The sequence below is a fragment of the Mercenaria mercenaria genome, chromosome 19 (assembly GCF_021730395.1).
Source record: "Mercenaria mercenaria strain notata chromosome 19, MADL_Memer_1, whole genome shotgun sequence".
NCBI classification, from domain to species: domain Eukaryota; kingdom Metazoa; phylum Mollusca; class Bivalvia; order Venerida; family Veneridae; genus Mercenaria; species Mercenaria mercenaria.
In genome coordinates this window covers 14,469,688-14,489,775 of record NC_069379.1, presented here as the reverse complement: position 1 = coordinate 14,489,775, position 20,088 = coordinate 14,469,688, and the positions used below count along the sequence as shown (strand labels likewise).

The 20,088-nt window shown below is 35.3% G+C and overlaps 1 protein-coding gene across 1 annotated transcript; it reads left to right on the top strand.

Moving 5' to 3' along the window:
• The first annotated feature begins 4,364 nt into the window (after positions 1-4,364).
• LOC123542264 (uncharacterized) lies at positions 4,365-20,070 on the top strand. The gene is made up of 16 exons (XM_045328002.2): positions 4,365-4,437; positions 4,935-5,020; positions 5,936-6,142; positions 7,059-7,295; positions 9,044-9,207; positions 10,142-10,258; positions 10,648-10,753; positions 11,508-11,668; positions 12,060-12,161; positions 13,174-13,248; positions 14,447-14,567; positions 15,844-15,968; positions 16,286-16,352; positions 16,673-16,785; positions 17,796-17,904; positions 18,430-20,070. The coding sequence occupies exons 1-16, from the start codon at positions 4,418-4,420 to the stop codon at positions 18,573-18,575; spliced, it is 1,956 nt and encodes a 651-aa protein (XP_045183937.2). The 5' UTR covers positions 4,365-4,417; the 3' UTR covers positions 18,576-20,070.
• The last annotated feature ends 18 nt before the right edge of the window (positions 20,071-20,088 follow it).

Genomic DNA, 20,088 nt, shown 5'->3' with positions numbered 1-20,088 from the left:
CGTGTATAACCAGTTAATGAACATGATGCGTATTTTCAGTTGCTAATAGTTACTTCCCCTGATGAATTTTCCAAGAATTCTGTTTTCAAAATCTGATATCACTGAAATGCCGATAAATAAACTTTACACATTAATCTACTCTGCACTGGTATAATGGGAAATGAGTGTTAATACATGTCCTCCTTTGTTTTGCATAGGTAATGATTATGACTATATGTCAGTAGGCTTATGTTCCATGAAAAAAAATGCATCTAGTGCAAAAGTTACGAAAATACATTGTACATTTTTTTTCAAAATAATAAACTTTATACAGATATAGAAGCAGACTGTCAAATTCCATACTGCGACAAATCAAGGCAAATATTTTCAAAATGTTTCTGGAGGAAAACACAAGCGTTTGTGTATCTTTTTCCGGTCAGTTTTCTGACATTTCTGGTTGCAGTATTTTGCACGTTTGCACTTTGTACATGTTTTAAGAGTAATCCCATCATCGCCACAGTTCCAACACATGTCATTTGTAGAAACAGCGGGAAAATTTGTGACCGAATATTCCGTATTCAGAAACTCAGCAAATTGTTCGATATAACGTTTGATATGTCCTTTGTTGAAGCACATTGTTATACACATGTCTTTATTTTCTAGTTGCCACTTGAAAACTTTTAGAGAAGCTGCCTTAATACCCATTTTTCTAGTGTCTTCTTCCCCTAGAAATATGTTTTCGCTGCTTTCACTGGGAGCAATATCCTCGTAGTTCTCAAGATGATAAAGAGGTGTCATGTCTTCCGCAAATATTGAGGCAGATAAATCCACGTATGTGTTGTCTACAATATGCCCATGTATTGTAAGCCAGACATGGGGTACCCTAATGCCAGGCCCTTTCAGAGATCCATGTATCAATTCTGATTTTATGCCAACAGCATTTAAACCTTTTTGCAAAATGATATTTACAATCACACATGCATTCGATAATCCAACTTTTTTCTGCAGTTCATAACTTTCTTTCAAAATTTCATTCACTTTCTTGGAATTAGGCAAAGATTGGGGCAGTACGAAAGGACGTTTTGTAAAGTCCATTTTAATAAATTTCAAACATGAATTCTTGAATAGAATTAGGAACCGCTTACTTTACAACAATTATTTTGGATATTTTGAAATACACATTTTTATCTTATTGCGTTTTATATGTTTTACGCTGCGTACTTGATGTTTTATCGTTATCAAATTGTTCTCGATTCAATTCTAAAGCCGTATATTGGTCGATATTTTCTCCGTTATATTCTTGTACATGTAATCGTTGGGCGTGAATTTCAAACAGCCGCATATAATACATAGCATGAGCTCCTAAAATCTGAAGATTGTGCAAATTCTTATAACGCGAGCGATAAAAGCCTGTTCAAACTTCAAATCGCGAAATTTAAACGACGCAAAAAGTCGTCAGTGCATTGCATTTAGAATCAATTGACGTGTTTTATCTACACAAGGAAGTTTTAGTTGATAAAGAAGTTCGTTTTTGCAGGCTTACGATTAAAGGTGGTTGATAAGATTTTGGTCAAGTTATGAATTTTTATAAACTTACCATTTGATAATTTACACTTATTTATGTCCATCGAGTTCTGAATACATATCAGATTTTAACTGGAAGTATTTTTAAACTTTGACTTTCCTATTCTGGTTGCCAAGCATTTGTATATATTTAAAACACACTTTACCTTAGGAATGTTATGAATATAAGCACTTCTGTATTAGAGTTGTAAAAATTTGCATTGAAAAGAATATTTTTGCCAGTTTCATTAGAAATGCTAGTTTGAAAAATTATTATTACCTCCCTTCGTCTATCTTTGGTGCACGACCAAGATAGTTTAACATAAGAAAATTCCGATGCTACACGTTGTTTCAAAACTTTCCGTTAGATGAAATATTCCAATATATATCAAATTCAAATGTAAATCTAGAAATGATAATAAAACTAAAAGAAATAATCCACTTTTTAAACACTTTTGTCTTAAAGGGAGATAATTACAATTTTTCATAAGTAATAAATCATACATTATTAACACGGATCTAACTCCTTAAATAAACCTCTAACAGAATATATTAAAATTGAAGGAAAAAAATGTCAGAAAATGGTGCTCAACTGTAATTGACCACCTTTAAGCAAATGAATCATAAATTTGAAGATAAAGTGTAAATGTAAATAGAGGTTTTGCAATTGACAAAGTGAGTGTATAACTTATTTTGACTGGGCTAGTCCTTCAGCAATCCCTGTAACGGGAGACCTTCCTTTGTTTGGAAGAATCATATATACTAGCCTGTTAAACTGGGTGAGAGACTCGAAATGTCCAATGTCCGGACTGGGATTTTAACTCCTGTCCTCTGGACTGACTGGCAGTCCTGTTACCACTGGATCACACGGTCTTGATTTGGTTATACGGTTAATGATTTGGATAATATATATCATGAATTTTCATATTTATAAAATTGATTTGATTTCAACCATAAGCATGCCGGTGGCAAGTGATTTTGCCTTTGTGACCGGTGCAGACCAAGATCCGCCTGCACGTTTATGAAGGGTGATCATGGTCTGCAGTGGTCGCTATTCAGTCGGTAATTTTTCAGTGAACACCCCTTTGAATTATAACTGTTGCTGCCGAAATTGAATGATGGACCAGTTCATTTTTAAATTTTAGCAGGGCAAAGGTAAACCTTTATTTGACTTAAATTATCTTAGCTATGTGGAGATAGACTGACTTATGTACTGAACGAGCTGATAACAAATTACATTAATTCAAGGGCCAATATAACCTTAAATGTCATTTCACTGGGAGCGGTTCATTTAGGTTCAATTCATAGAACAACAATACATGTACTTCTTTTTATCATATTTAGGCGTAAACTTTGTCCAACAAATTTTTTTTAAAAAAAATGAAGAAAAATCATAAAATACGACTGAATTTCAGCCCGATTCATACGTGATGGCATTGTCTACTGTATCTATGATGGTCCTTTTAAGACTAATGCCAACATAAACATTTTGGTGTGGAATAAGTTGAATGTGAGGAAATGAACACAGAAAAATAAGTACTCAAAAATATCATGGCACATTTTTGAGAAATTGTGTCTGGAATTCTGAAGTAACGTCCAATACGTATTGTAGCCGTTACTTTGTACCATATGCTAAATTATTCTACTACTGGTAAACTATAGCATAAATGTTTGTTTTGAATATCAGAAAAAAAAGATTTCTAGCAAGAACTGATAGACTACGTTTTTTACTAATTTACCATCAGTCGGGTGTCAAAATTCGGAACATAGATATCAGATTTCAGAACATAGAGATTACATATATAAACAGACTCGTCCGCAAAGTTGAACACTAAACATATGTATCTCAAAGTCAGAAATAAGAAAACAATGAATTCATAGGGGATTCATAAAAATGTATGCAGATGGTTCGGGTACTTGATAACATTAATATGTGCTTCGAAATTCATAAACAAGTTCAGCAATTATTTATAAAATGTATTTGAAGCTACTTTATTATGCAATGCATGCATGTGAATAAAGAAATCATGCTAATATTTCATTTAATTGATTTTCTTTAGATAATTTTTCAATACTTTATTTAATTTAGATTTAAAGGAAGCTGCCCTTAAATATCACCTAATCTTCAAAATTTAGCTCAGATTACTGTTTATTACTTTTTTCCTGCATTGCATAGTTAACGAAAGGGTTGTAAATCATCCGTAAAATTTGATGTTTTAAGGTTCTGACATTGTGTTGGAGTTTGCCGGCTGGCTTCCCGTTCATTCCGGAGAATGCCGAAAGAACGTACGGAGAATGCCGAAAGCAAGTACGAAGAATGCCGAAAGAACGTACGGAGAATACGTAATACAACGGAAATTTCCGATTGTCATTACGGGTCCACTACCTTAAGGTGATTATCAAACGTGTGCAACTACCTTAACGTAAACAGATTGACTAAAAGTGCAGATATTTTCATGTTATCGTACAAGGATTTGATTGCACTGAGTAATTGAGGTAAAATTTCATTGAAGATATGTTTGTTGACTTTAATAATGATAACTCTAAACAACAGATATTACTCCAGGCCAAACTATTTATTGGATAAACTAACGTCACACTTTTTGAAACGTTGTTTAAGGAACAGCCATCTAGAGTTGTTTATATATTATATATTAAGAAATATCTTCAATCTGTCTTTTAAAAAATACAGTTCATTATTTTACATAAAAATATTGTCAGTATCCGATTCAAGACTTTAAACATGTTAAAGATTTTTTTTAAAAAGTGATTAACATGGCCGTAAATTTTATTCAAATGGCCTTTTTTCTGATATCAAAACATGTACATTTTTCAAATGTAACTTTATGTAAGGCGGTGCCATTGCCTTCGCTTAATGATGGCGGACAAAATAGTGTAAGTATTGTTCTATAACATTATTTGTCTATAGTTACTTTGTTGTTTATGTTAAAAGCTGTTTTTTAACAGTGATTTACTCATTTTGATTTGTGTTACCGGTTTCTCAGCAAGAACTTATTTTTCTTTAACTGTAACATGCGCCTTAAGCAGAAATCGAACCCTTGGGCTCTATATCATAGTAGTTTACCCTAACTCCTTAGCTGTAGATAAACTGGATGTGTAGATGGTGATTAAACTTTGCGTTTCATAAAATAATGGTCTTTATAGTCTTGTGCACATGTCTTGTTGTATTTTAATGGCATTGTCATTTGAATATTTGTATGGATTAAGTTTCTAACAGAATGCGTGTAGGTTTTCAAACTCCTCGCAGCGATTACCTCCCCTATAAGTTCATATTTTAAAGTGAGACCATTCCGGAAAAATGGTATCTTTTCGTACATATGAGCTCTTTAAGACACTTTTTTAATTTAGATGTTTATGGGTTTTTTTTTCAGATACTTGGTGCTTTTTATTTGTTTCGGATACACACATGGAGAAATGGATACCTCAGTATGTACTGGCGAAACTCCCGGACCTCATGGTAAAAGTCTTATAACAATTTTGTCGCAATTTGGATAGTTTATCTTTGGTAATATTCGCGTACATAGCGATCTCAAGTGTTCAGATATTCGCGTGTAACAATGTCGGTAATATTCGCGAACATATCTACCACGAATGTAAAGATAGTCACGTGTTTTGTTTTCGGTATTTTTTTGCGAACAAAGGTACTGCAATTGTAAGATAGTCCCGTGTTTTATTTCTGGTAATGTTTGCGAACATAGCGGAAAATAGCGTGTTTTATTTTTTGTAGTATTTGCGAACATAGTCAGCGCGCCGCTAGTTTTTATTTTTTGGAAACATTCGCGAACACAGCGACAGAGGGTATAAGCAGCAATGTACCGGTCCATGAGACACGAAGTGTTACGCGCCAAAACGCACATTTTGTCCACCAAAATCACGAAATAATTGTGAGTGTTCAGTCCATGGACTTTTCCACTGAGTGGATATAACTAAGCTATGATATTCCATCTTTATTAAGAATTATTAAAGTCGGACATTTTAATAGATTGTGACAATACCATCACCCCTTTCATCAAGTTCGTCTAACTCGAATTCCTAATAATTCTCTAAATAATTTTCACATATACAAGATAAATTACAACTCTTCTTTTTATATCAGTATGTCAAGAAACCGTCGTTTTTTACCACAGAGGCAGCGTTTGTAATGACTAAACTAATATTTTCAATTGCTTGACAAATGCGTCTCGAATTCAAGAGGACCGAGAGTTTTACTTCGAAATAACCGAAATGTGACATAAAATGAGTTTTTGTGCACGTGTTTTCGGGACTTGACTTGAAAATGTCTTCGAGATAGCCGGAATTGTTGGATAAGCGAATTCGAGATATAGAGTTTTATATTATATTTGTATTATAAACTTTTTTTCTCGTATTTCAGATCCACCGGGACCACCGACACTTCCGGATGCGTTCGAGGTTCACGTTGAGGCCAACATTTACAACCGGAACTACACGGTCGACTTTCACCTTTGGTATAACAAAACAATGAATCAAGTATCCACCCACACAACGAATGCTGGTACCCGGTTTGAGCGCCTGTATAGATTTGACACGAATGAGCTTTATGTAGTGAACAGAGACCAGGGTTTGAGATTTTTCTTAATATATGGAGTCATAAAGATAAACCATGTTGTTCGATTTTTTTCGAAATGACACTTCCAATATATTAAGGAGCATATATACATGTATGAAGCATTTAAGAATGTAAAAGTTTTTCTTAATGCCGCTCAATCCAATGGCCGTGGGTTCGAGACCGACTTGGGTCACGACTTCGCCTAGCTCTTTCAGGAAGAGGACTCGGTAGCTGTTTAAATAGGACTGAAGCTTTCATCATTATCAAGCTACATGTAAAATAAAATTATATAAACTGTAAATGATCATTTTTGATATTCAAAAGTTAGTTCTCGGAAATAGCATTCATTTAATGAATGGGTTGCATATCAATAAGTAATCAATTACATGACATCAGAAAAAGGTAGTTCACGGTTTTAAAGAAATTTTAACAGGTGACCCGTCAATATGCAACACTCTATCAAAGGCATGCGTGTAAATAAATGTAGCATTGCCATCAATTTTAAAGTAATACTGTGAAATCATTAATATTCGTGGGGGACTAATTTTCGTGGATTTCGTGGTTGAGTCAATCCACGAAATTTAATCCCAACGAAAAAGTAAAATTTCCATTCATTTTATATTCAAAATTTGAAATCCACGGATTCATATCCCCCACGAAATTGCCGTTTTGGCCAAAACCACGAAATTTGATGCCCACGAAATTAAATGATTTAACAGTAAGTTTGAATATACAATGATACTGATTACCATGCACATGTAGAAAATAAAAGCAACCACAACACTATCTTAACATGAATCTCTATTTTTTATTATGAATGAACTGTAGCCAGCTTCATCATCCAATTATTTAATGTAAGAGAGTCTTACGCTGATCAATAATGGCCCTATCGGAGCATCGTATTTATAAATAACGTTTTTGTTTACAGGAATTTGTACGGTGCAACCATTAACCACCGGTCGCCGGGCCTTCCTCTTTGCTACAGTAACAGGCGGACATGCGACAATGAAGACACCTACACAGTTCCTGCGTTTCAATATGACAGGTGTACGTGAAAAGTGGATAAACCAGACTGTAGTGCGCGGAATCAAGTGTAATATGTGGCGGGAATGTCTGTACAGTGCGAAGAGAAACTCAACGACGGCCGTCGATTGGTATTTCAGTGGTAAAGTTAAACAATATACGTGAACACATCTCGCGGTGCAAGTGTGCAGATTGTAACACCTCGGTGTAGAGAGATATCTAATCACTTTACTCGGGTTCTTCCATGAACTTGCAAACTTACGTTTAAATGAGCCGCACCATGAGAAAACCAACATAGTGCATTTGCGACCAGCATGGTTCCAGATCAGCTTGCGCATCCGCGCAGTCTGGCAAGGATCCATGCTGTTCGCTGTCAAAGCCTATTGCAATTAGGGAAACCGTTAGCGAACAGCATGGATCCTGACCAGACTGCGCGGATGCGCAGGCTGGTCTGGATCCATGCTGGTCGCAAACGCACTATGTTGGTTTTCTCATAGCGCAGCTCAAATGAGGTAAGCACATCATCATATTACGGGGGCCCTCCGTGGCCGAGTTGTTAGGGCCGCCCACTTCAAATCACTTGCCTCTTAGCGGTATGGGCTCGAACCTTACTCGGGGGATTGAATTCTTCATGTAAGAAAGCCATCCAGCTAGCTTACGGAAGGTTGGTGGTTCTACCCAGATGCCAACCCGTAATGAAATAATGCACGGAATGGCACCTGGTGTCTTCCTCCACCATCAAAGCTGGAAAGTCGCCATATGACTAATAGTTGTGTCGGTGCGACATTAAACCCAACAAAAACGTATTACGGTAGAGCATAAGGGTCATGTGTGTGCTATTTATTCAAACTTTCGAGAAATTTCATAACATGTAACTCGAAATTTCTATGTACTAAGTAGTTTCTAACTCAAAAGTTCGAACTACCTATAAATGCTGACTTACACAATTCTAAATTTCGATATAGTAACTCCAAATGTGACTTAAAACTTGATATTTCGGCTTACCAGTGCTCATATAGAATAACCCTAACCCTAACCCATAGGAACCCGCCAAGATCTGTCAACTTTGATAGCCCTTAGGTAGACTATGATGGCTATATAAGACAAACGGACGGCGTTCATCCTTAAAACTATAAATTATTTTGCTTTTTGGTCTAGAAGGTTTTTCCTCCCATTTTAAATCTTATGATGAGAAAATATACACATGTCCCTGCGAGACCTTACTGTTATAGATTCTGGCTACCCAGTGTTACTTGGAGTAGGTCAGGGTAGGTCATAGAAGAGGGCCACTACTTCGGTCATTTCGTAAAAGTTTTTGACTCGGTTTATGCCTTATATAAAAGACACATATACCTATACTAAGCACGACATTTTCAAATCTGGAGTAACTATAGAAACTACGGTAAGTCATACATTCATAAGTAAAGTATATGTTCAAGCCCCTACATGCTGGGTGCTATATATGGATGTGTAGGAAGGTAGATGGATCCACTTTACATTTTAACTATCTAAGGGGCAGTAAAATGAATTCCAGAAGTATCCACGACAAACATAATTATTCATTCGTTTATTTTTTCTCAAATTTTGAGGAGAAGGAAATATAATATTCAAAGTCGAATTTCGAGTTACTCGGTCGAATTTCGAGTTCGTAATATATAGAAATTTCGAGTCACTAAATAACATACACCGGATACTACTGCTCTTTCGTTTCAGATATGCTATGAAATGATAACACATTTGCACATGTTGATATACACGCTTATGAAAACTAATTTACGAGCAATTTTATAATACATGTAATAAAGAGCTTTTGAGCTTAAATAATGATATGATATTGTTATGTGATTTTATGACATTCTATAATGGGACCATGTGTCATTGACGTTTCAGTCCCTAGCTGGTACAACGCAAAATTATCAAATCAAATCCCAATAAGAGCGCACGTTTTTGGATCCACGGTTATGAAGAATGGACAGAAACGAAAATACGATCATATGTACGAATTTTCGTACTTAAACTTACAACCAGAGGGCGTTCATCTTTATGATTTGCAGGTACGTGAACGGGTCACATAAAGACTAAACGGGTACGAATTTTCCTACCTGAATTTAAAATCGGAAGGCGTTCATCTCGATGATTCACAGGTACGTGTACAGGTCACATAAATGTTATATGGACGAATTTTCCCACCTGAACCTTAAATCGGAGGGCGTTCACCTCTATGATTTACGGGTACGTAAACGGATCATATAAAGATCATATGTACGAATTTTCCTACCTGAACTTAAAATCGGAGGGCGTCCATGATTTATAGGTACATAAACGGATCACTGTATAAAGATCATATGTAGGAAATTTCCTTCCTGAACATAAAATCGGAGGGCGTTCATGATTTACAGGTACGTGTACTTAGAAATAGGTATAAGTATATAATAAAATGGTCATTAAAGAAGTACTCTAATCTGCAATGATGCATTCGGATCAAGGTACTATAACAATGATAATAATTCTATTGCACTAATATTCAGACTATTTTAACCAGTTTTGTTCGTTGCGTTAGACATTGGTAAAGCTTTATTTCTCAACAGAAAATGTTTCACTACATCGGATGCAGATTTCTGGTTATACTGTATTCAAGACTGAATCACAAATGTGGCATGATACCGGTTAATCTACAAATTAAAAATATCCAGAACTTCATTTCAAGTACTTAGTTCATTTTTGTTTTTGCATTTTGAATTCGCCTAGTAAGTAGTTCTTTTTTCTTTTGACAAAAATATAGCTTGCTAGAAGTTCTTTCATACCTTAAGTTTCTCCTTTTTCAGAAATTTCTGTACAAGCTTTAAGTTTCGTCTTCGCAAGAAGATTTTTTTTTTACACAGACATTCTTTTTTAGCCAGTACCGCCGTTGATTTCTTATTTACATGCTTTTCATATTACTAGCACAATTGCCGTAAACTCTATGATTTCAAACAAACAAAATTCCAGACCCCTGCTGGTGTGTACTGCCCACGTGCAAAGAATATGAAGCCTCTACCTACACCAACATCATCATTCCATTTTACCGCCGAGATTTTGTTCGGACTGTCCATTTCAAGAATAAAGGTAGGTTTTTCATTTCCAAGATGCAATTATTTCGAGTATTTTAAACAGTTTGAGCTCAGTTGCGGAGGAAGGCCCGAAATGCACTATTGTTTCAGACAGGGATAAGCTCTTTTGGAAATACATCGACCTTGCGCGTGCAAAAAGACAGACATCGGAATATAAATGAATATAAGACACTCAGACCAAGCCACGGAAACACTGAAGCAACAAGTGTGTAAATGACGTCATAAAATTCAAAATGACCGCCGCCGTGATCAGTTCATTTTCTAACACTTCTACTGGTATATCTTTCTAATATAATGATCGTATTCTAGATGGGTTTTCTTCTTCTGTCAAGAAGAGGAAATTCCCTTTAACATGAAGGATAACTCTTGTTTCTATTTGATAAGGAATGGTACGACAGTGACTTGAACCTTGTCAGGTACGACTATGACCCTCTGGGCACACAGAAATATGGAACTCTACCACTGACACAGGTCCACGACTTTAGTACAGGTACGTGTATTACTCTTTCCAGACGTTAAACCATCTTTATGCCCGCCCACATTTATGTGGGGGCATATAGCGTTGCTGCTGTCCGTACGTCCCGAAATCTTATTCACAGATGAACAGCCTTGATGTGCAGATGACCATAAAGGAAGAAATGTTTTCTTGGACTATTTTTACCGCAGTTATGGCCCTTTGATAATTTTGCATTAGAGAATATATGAAAAAATATTGGGTGTCAAACTCCTCAAACACTATTGAAAGGATATGCTTGGAAGTTTCTCATATGAAAGGCATTCCTGTGAAGATGACCATAAATGATTGACATTTCTCTGTAGCTATTTTTTTTTCTAGAATTATGGCCCTTTCTTAACTTCACAAAATAGGCCATAGTGAAGAAATTTGGTGTGTTCAAATCAACATACAATTTTTGAAGAAATGGATTCAAAGTTGCTCAGATGCACGACCTTATCTGAATACAATTTGCTTCCAATTTTTAGTCGAACATCCTTCATGTGAAGATGGTCTGTACTAAAAACATTGCTATTTAGAGAATGGCACAGTATGTGGGGAAATTCTCGTCCAATGGACACAATTCTAGTTCTACGTCTTAAATGCTGCAAACAATGGCATGTACTTGATGATGAGTACTTTTATGAACGATCCACTTTGCTCATGAAAGGGTCCAGTGGACAACAAGGTTTTGCTACAGTGAGTAAGCTGTTATTTATATACTTACGAAAGAAATTCTGTACTGATACAGGAGTTGCTTATGTTATTGACACGTTGCGTGGTAACTGCACAGCGACACCGATCAGCAGTACTGGATTTGACGTCAGGAACGCTGACCCATCGCACGTGCGGATAAGGACATCAAAAGAATTCTTCTACTTCGATAAAGCATCTTATGTCTACGAAGGACGGGTAAGCGTTCATACAGAGTAACCTCCCCTCAAATTAATTAAACCTGACTTCGATTATCTCTCCTCTTAGCACACAATAAAATAGTTCCGCAATGAGTTTTTTTTTCTCTCATTTATTTATGATACAAAAATATGTCACATTCTTTGGAATGTACACATAACAATACTGGTTATTACGAAAGTTTAAAATCAAACGATAGAAACAATCAACTATTTAACCCTTACCCTGCTAAATTTCTATAATGAACTGGGCCATCTTTCTATCTGGACAGTACCATTACCATTTAAAAGGGGTGCTTACTAAAAAGATACTGACTGAATGGCGAACAGTGCAGATCATGATTAGACTGTACGGATGTGCAACATAACACGTTGACATAATACGTTTTCAGAGACAGGTCCGCGGTATAACGACTGACGTGTGGATAGCCCAGAGAAATGATTGGCCAAAGGCCGGCTCGCCTAACTCTACGTGGGAATGGTATTTTGCAACGGTAATTAAACAATATTTATGCATATTGTGGCTCTCTTCAGCTTTCAGCAAAGTTTAATATCGGTTTGTTATACCGGTATTATATAAGTTTGTTAGCATTCCTAGAAATTGCGGCAATATGACAGATTACATGAGCTAACGCTGTAAAATGATATTTTGAACCGATTTAATAGTGACATGTAATCATTACTGTTAATATCGTGATGATTTCTATAAAATTAATATAATTTGATATATTGATAATTGTACATGTATCTTTATACTTAAGTTTCCGTTTTCTTAGGGCGATGGATCCGTAACGGCAATCGGTATTTTCCGTATGATTACGTATGCAGTTTCGGCACTCTCCGGTTATAATGAAGAAGCAGTTTTCCATTATGGCAGAAGAATGCCGAAACTATACCATACAGAGACTATATAATCACAAGAAAATTGACAATTGTGGCAACGGGGCTGCTAACTACAAAAGGGTTATTATAACAGTAGTTTGATCTGGGACTTTGTATTCGACTCGAGTGGATTTTGCCAGATCGGATCTCATGAGGCGCGCAAGCGCCGAGTGTGATCCGACCTTGCAAAATCCACGAGAGCCGAATACAAAGTCCCAGATCTAGCTACTGTCATAATGACCCTTTTATTATATACCTTTGCCATTTTGAATCTTGTTTTGTTTTTGAATGAAATCTTCAATGTTTATCGATATTAAATGGAACTTAGTGAAATTTTTATGTGCGCTATTTATAGAAATGTGTCGGGTCATGCATATTTATGAAAATAGTCCGGCAGCATACAATACGGAAGGTACAATACGGAGTTTAAAAGGTACAATACGGAATTTTTGTCTGTCTGTTCATATTTAATTGTGAAATACAAGCCGATGTTTTACAGAAATTATATAGGTATATAATAAAATAGAGTATTTACACCTAAAGGTGACAAACTTAAACCCTGTGTGCATATTTCATTCTTGTTTATATAGCAGAACAAAATTCTTGTCATTTTGCTTTTTTCAGCCAAACTACACCGCTAATCTGATGCAAAAACCCACATTTGGTTTACCTGTGAGAATGGTGCTAGATGCTGGAATTGTATGTATTTTTGTCAGTTCATTCAGTTTTCTAATATGAAATAAGATACTGCCTCAATCGGGAATCGATCCGACTTCAACTTGAAAAGAACTGTCTAAAGACAGCATTTATTCTGTATCATTTTAAAGGTTGATTTTGGAATAAAAACCACACTGCCCATATCTGTACTGATGTGCAAGACGTTGTTGTTCGGACAAATTATGTGAACGCTTATTAGGCACAAGGAAAAGGCGTATTCTTCCAAAAAATCTGAAGTCAGACGCTCTGTGCACGTGCCGGAAGGACACATTTTTAAATTCGATCGTATATATCTCATTCGGTATATCGCATGTTACCGCAGAGGGATCGATTCCCTATTAAAAGTTAAATATACAGTATTATATAAATATTTACAGGGGTTTCATACACATAACTTTAAGGATTTGATATTGTTATCATGACACTTTTGGTGGAACATTTTGCAATGAAAACTTTAGCTAGTTCAAAACATAAAATCTTCATTGAATCTGTGTTGAGCAGTTATAAAATTACACATGTTGCTCCATTCCTGCCTTTTAGTAACGAATCGTGTAGAAACTCTTAACAGAAGTTCGTATTCAAGTGTCAACACTACATCTAATACATCTACGACAATAACGCTATAAGGCCCCAAAGTACAATTAATTTCCCATAGGGTTACATACAAATATATCAATGCAAGGCTTTGACACAACGTTCTGAAGACAAATGCAAATACCTTCTCTTTAGAAATCTATCCGAGAGAAACACAAAAATCACTTTGAAGTGACCTGTTGACCTGCTACTTTTCTCCTCACATCTGTCAGAATGAACAGTGTATTGCATTTTTATAAAGTGAAGCGGTCCAACCTACTTTTTGTACAAATCCGCAGACAGTCATTTGCAAAAGAAACCATGATTTTCCAGCATGTTTTTACCCCTTTCTCTTCATCTACATCAGATCTATTAAATTTGGCTACTTTCAGAAGCTCAGAATATCTATTTACAATCAAATCCATCATGAAATGAGGGACCTCTTTTCTCTCGGATACACTTCCTTTAGACGGGTAACGAAGGGCAGGTAACTGTACTTTGTTACCATAAGAATTGAAATATTTAAAAATGGCCGAAGAAAGTTGTTGAACGTGACTGTTTTGCCGTTGAAGCTATTTTCATGGTATATAAATAATTCATTGAGCAGGGTCAACACTATATCTACAACATCTACGACTATGACGAGAGAAGACCTATGATCTGGTCCTACGACATCAGTAATTGTTTTAACTACTCTGAACGTCAAGATTTCTCCTTCAGACTACCAGGTATGTAGTAGTGGTAGACTTGGATTAAACACAACCATGGTGTAGTTTTTATCCGTTTTTTGGTCAGAGTACCCGTAAAGTACACAAAGAAAACATAAAAGCAATAAAATCAGGGACACGAGACAATACGAACTGTAACAAACTTGGAAACACATAAAATTCACAAAATACATCTCTCGCGGTTATTACTAAATTCTAAAAGAACAAATGTTAAATAAAATAGCTTACCAGATAGATACGTCTATGAATGGTACACTTAATTATTAAAAAGAAAGTTGTCCAAAGCTAAGGACTATTTACTATAAAGTAGAAGGAACTTGTGTTCCCTCGTAACTGGCTCTGAAGAAAAGTAAGCTGTCCAAAGATAAGGACTGTTTGACCGAATGATGTACAGAGGGCCGTGCAAGTATTAGTTCGCGCCAAAAAGTTGTATAATATTTGTGCGAAAGCAAAGTTGACCAATCAAAACGTATTCTGTCTTTAAAAAAAGTGTGTATGCACCAGTGAACACATGATTGGGCATGATAAGACAAACTCGGAATACAACACAATACAACTGAACACAGAGTACAGACATGATACAACGGACTATGGAGTACTTATGGAGTATTTATTTCATAAATCTAAATAAACAAGTGAAACTCGACTTTGCTACAGGTACATATTACGAAACTTATAACTCAGCATGACTTTTTATCACAATTAGGTTTTTGACATGTTGTTTTCAACCGTTTGTCCTAAAATAATTCGTAGTTAATGGAACAGAAAGTAGAATGTCTCATGTTACCATCTTAGGGGGCAAAATGTATCAGTCAATCATATTTTATCGAAGATTCATGTATAGGCGATTTTAAATAAACAAGTGAAACTCGACTTTGCTACAGGTACATATTACGAAACTTATAACTCATTATAACTTTTTACCATAATTAGGTTTTTGACATGTTGTTTTCAAGCGTTTGTCCTGAAATAATTCGTAGTTAATGGAACAGATGTAGAATGTCTTATGTTACCATCTTAGGGGGCAAAATGTATCAGTCAATCATATTTTATCGAAGATCCATGTATAGGCGATTTTGCTGTATGTTAAAATAGCTATTGCTGCGGTTCGTGTTATAATAGAAAATAAAAAATTTTCAATTTTTTTATAAACGAAGTCTGTTATTTATCTCTGATCCGCTTTGTCATGACTTTCCTGAAACTTTTAGTCTATATCAAACAGTTACCGGAAGTTCTATATCAAACATTTACCGGAAGTTGTACCTGTTTATTACAGGAAGTTATAGGAAACTGGTCAATGGTAATATGGAACTGTTCCGGTATGCGGTCCTCCAGGCGATAGTTATAGCGGGTACCAGCAATAAGTTACAGCTATCGGCTCTCAGGGTTTACAATATACAGGTACAATGTAGGGGAACCAAGAGTTCCAGTTATAAATAGAACTTCTATAAATAGATACAAAGAGGAACGGCCGTGATACACTATTTTTCTGCTGTTATACGTTAAATGTGTGCGTGCGTGTGTGCGTGCGTGCGTGCGTAATTTGATAAATAGAGCAAGCACGTATATACAGAACAGGTTTTAAATTCCCGAATGAGTTTGCAGAAAACATTAGGTCCAATTGAGTTTGCAGTACCTGACGTAGGAGGGTCAGTAGTGGGGTTTGGTGGGCCCCCAAAATTTTTTACTTTGTTAAAATGAAAGGATCCTTTTTTCAGATTGATTATGCAGACAACAGCGATATTATTGTACAGTTCACATTGTTAGACAAAGCCCCTCAAGTAGGTAAGCAGACATATCTGGTACAAGGAATGTAGTTGCACAAACATTTAGAATCGAAATAAATGGGAACAGAAGTCTTTCAGATTTTTCGAATATAATTTTCTAACAACTTTTGTCACTTCAGAATTTAGCCGCCGACAATCAAAAGCTTTTGAAAATATCAAAAAAGTGAATAGCATTCTTAGTAACACGACCGCGGTAACCATGTTAACCAATAATAAAATTATGTTTGAGTTAAATTTTGAGTAACCTGGCAATAAAAGAGCGGAAATTGTGTTTTTTCTAGTGACATGATATGTACGTATTTCTTTTTTTTTTTGCAGGTGACGTTAGTAATCCGAAGCAAGAAAACAGCCTCGCTGTGGTTGCAAAGTCCATTTCCGGTGCTATAAATAGCGGACAGCTTATCGTCCGTCTGCAAATTCCACCGACAACGGTTTGTATGATAAAATATATAAGAAGACCATCTAAAAGCATTAAACGCAACCAAGCAAATTAATAGCAAACTCAGTCTGAACGAATCTGTTCGTGAGAGATAATGAAATGTGCAACACGCCTTGCACCGTCTAGCACCGACGTGTCTGGAACTCAAAGGACCAGAAAATTTAACGACACTAAGTCCAAGTACTTGCGGAGAAGATTTTTAAACGCAACCCCAGACTCGGTTTAACTGAGTCTGTTGCTGAGGGGATATGAAATAAATCGTGATTACACTAGTTTTTATTAACCCCATTGCTAGAGTTCTGTTAGGAATATAAGGAAAGAGCCAAAAGAAACATTGTACAAAAAAGATTGGCACCCCTAGATATATACATGTTTAAACCGCGGTTTTCGAATCCTTAATATTGGGACAGGGAACCAGGCTGGTACAATGTTCTGTTGTAACACCTTAGGTAATTCTTTTGCAGTGTAAAACACTCTTCAATGGAATAAAAGGGGATATAAACATTTAATACTAGTATATAAATGATAATGCTCTTTTTGAGTATTTTGTGGTATCTTTTACAGTAGAGTTGCTTTTCAGATGAACACAAATTCATTTACTGAAATTACAAGCGCTTCAGAAACTTTGTTTACATCACTGGCAATGTATGGTATAGTTTTCAGTGTTGTTGTTGTTGTTCCTTTCAGCAAAATATAAGGTTCTAGATTTTGCCGCATACCAACAGAATGATACAGTTTTAGCTTCTTAAGTTTTATAATAATAATAAAAATAATAATAGCAATAATAATAATAGTAATAATAATAATAATAATGATAATAATAAGATAAATAAATAATAATTACTGTAACAATACTGATAATAAAATCTTTATTCATTAAGGTAACATAATGTCCATCAAATTGCTGCATTTTAATTAATTTAAAAAGTAAAGCATATCTTTAAAATGGTCACTTAACATAGTTGTTGAAGTTATTTTATGGTGTCATTTCAATGGTTGCAGGCCAACATGGTCGCTAAGCCCTATTCGTTGTCCCCGGGTCGGGTGGTGAAAGATGCATATTATAAACAGACAAAGGCAGGAAGTACCTCAACTACAGGCGTTTCCGGTGGTAAGTTGCTACTGGTTCCTGACTTGTAAGTAGCTACTGGTTCCTGGCTTGTTCTGAAATAAACGAAATAGTGTTTTAAACAAACAAAAACCTGTAGTTTGTCAAATGTTTCTTCCAGTAACTTGTGCTGTGACAATTACACTAACACGAATGGAAACAGAAAAGGTCAGGGACCAACATTTTAAAGCTGATTTTGGGTCTAAACTGTTGGGATTTCACCGGTTGATTTGAAGCTTAGTTTTAAAAATGACAAATGATACGATTGCAATTTTAGGCAGATCTCGAATTCTCTGTGGAAATTGCGTACCGTATATTTTCGCTTATAAGACACACTCGTTTATAAGACGTCGGACATGCAGTCTGCGGTTTCTTTTTCTTTTAATTTCCTTGTAGTACACGCTTATAAGACGCTCTCCACTCTCTGAACACTGGAAATATGACTCCAAATAATGCGTCTTATAAGCGAAAATATACAGTATATATTGCCGATGTGCCTCACCACGTAACTGTTCCATTATTTTTCAGGGGCCATGGCGGGTATAGGAGTAGCGTTGTTGGTCATATTTTTCGTTATTGGAGTTGCCGCTACATACTTCTATTATAGAAGACAAGGCGGTGCATTTGGACCTCAAAAGATTGATAATACTGACATTACATCGACTGATGCATAATAGCTATATTGTTCTCATTCTTAATACTGTAAAAGCAGAATTCTTCGCGAGAGTTTAATTTTCGCTATATTTGCTCGCAAAAATTAATCATCGCGTAAATATTCACTATTAGTATAATTCAAATTCAAGTATGATACTATATTAAAATTTACAATTTCGCGAATATTAAACCTCGAGAACTTATTCAAAATATCATATACTTTAAATTTTGACCCAGCAAAAATAAGTGCTTTTACAATGCTATGTTACTATTTTACTGCGATGTAGCATAAAAATACGTTACTTTATCTCTTTATGCAAATATGCCAGACTTTCTGTCACAAGAAGAGAAAAGAACGTTACAGTGTTATTACGACATCATATATAAAACATAGAATAAGAGATTTTTTTTCTGCAATGCATAGTGCGACAAGTTGTATCATCATAGAAACTACTTTCTGTCACACCAGGTCACGTATTTTAACATGACTTTGTATTTTGTAAATATGGTATCTTATCACACTACCAACATATGTTACGGACATTACATCTGTTGAAGTATAGGCACGTTATTTCGTTTACACATTTAATTCAGAAAGGAAAAATGACATTATTATCTAAATATACTCCACTTCATTTCTACATACAAAATATGTAATTGTATGACTGGGGAAAAAACGTTACTACGTTACTTAAGGGAACGTGTCACTGACATAACATCTCGATTCATGTAAGTTTTCTTCAGTCTATTTTTCGTCAGCCAATGTACTTAAGAAAGTGATTTTTGTCTCTTCTGAGATTTGTATGGAAGTCATAATAGCCCTTTATAGGTGCAACTTTGTGCATAATAAATGTATCTTTTATCTTCTTGTGTACGATAACTGTACTATTTTATGTTCAAAAAGTCAAGTGCTTTTTTACATGTTTGATATTCTATATTGTACAACGAAATGCCATTAGCTGCATAATCTATGTTTACTTTTATGTCATGGGATGAATCGATTCTCTTAGCATCAAAACGATTATCTCCCCAACTACTAAGAAAATGTCAGGTTATTCTGGTGCAAATAAAAGGCTATTTTCTTCACAGTAACACTGAATTCTGTTTGTTTCTGATGTGGCTGTTACATATGTAATATCTACATGTATGTATCAAATACGATTTTTCTCTCAAAATTGTACAGAGTTTTGCTAATTTTCTTATTTATATTCCACGCCAATTTATGTCCTTTAATATGTTCAAGGGAGATAATTAGTACAGAATACAAAAAACTTTAAGTCTGTATGTTTTGTATTTTCCCCCAACAATAAAATGCTGAATCTACTCTTCTAAAATTCCATTGTTGCTGTTCTTTTGTTGTTGTGTGTTAATTACTTAATGTAGTTTCTTTTTAGCAATTCTTGCTCATGTGCTCGAAATTCATAAACAGTAACAGAAATTATTTATAAAATGCATCTCGAACTGCTTTGTTATGCAATGCATGCATGTGAATAAAGAAATGATGCTAATATTTCATTTAATTGAATTTCCTTT

Coding starts and splice junctions, on each gene's coding strand:
- LOC123542264 (XM_045328002.2), top strand. CDS start 4,418: ATGATGGCGGACAAAATAGT. Junction 4,438..4,934: donor ATGATGGCGGACAAAATAGT/GTAAGTATTGTT, acceptor TTTTTTTTTCAG/ATACTTGGTGCTTTTTATTT. Junction 5,021..5,935: donor CGAAACTCCCGGACCTCATG/GTAAAAGTCTTA, acceptor CTCGTATTTCAG/ATCCACCGGGACCACCGACA.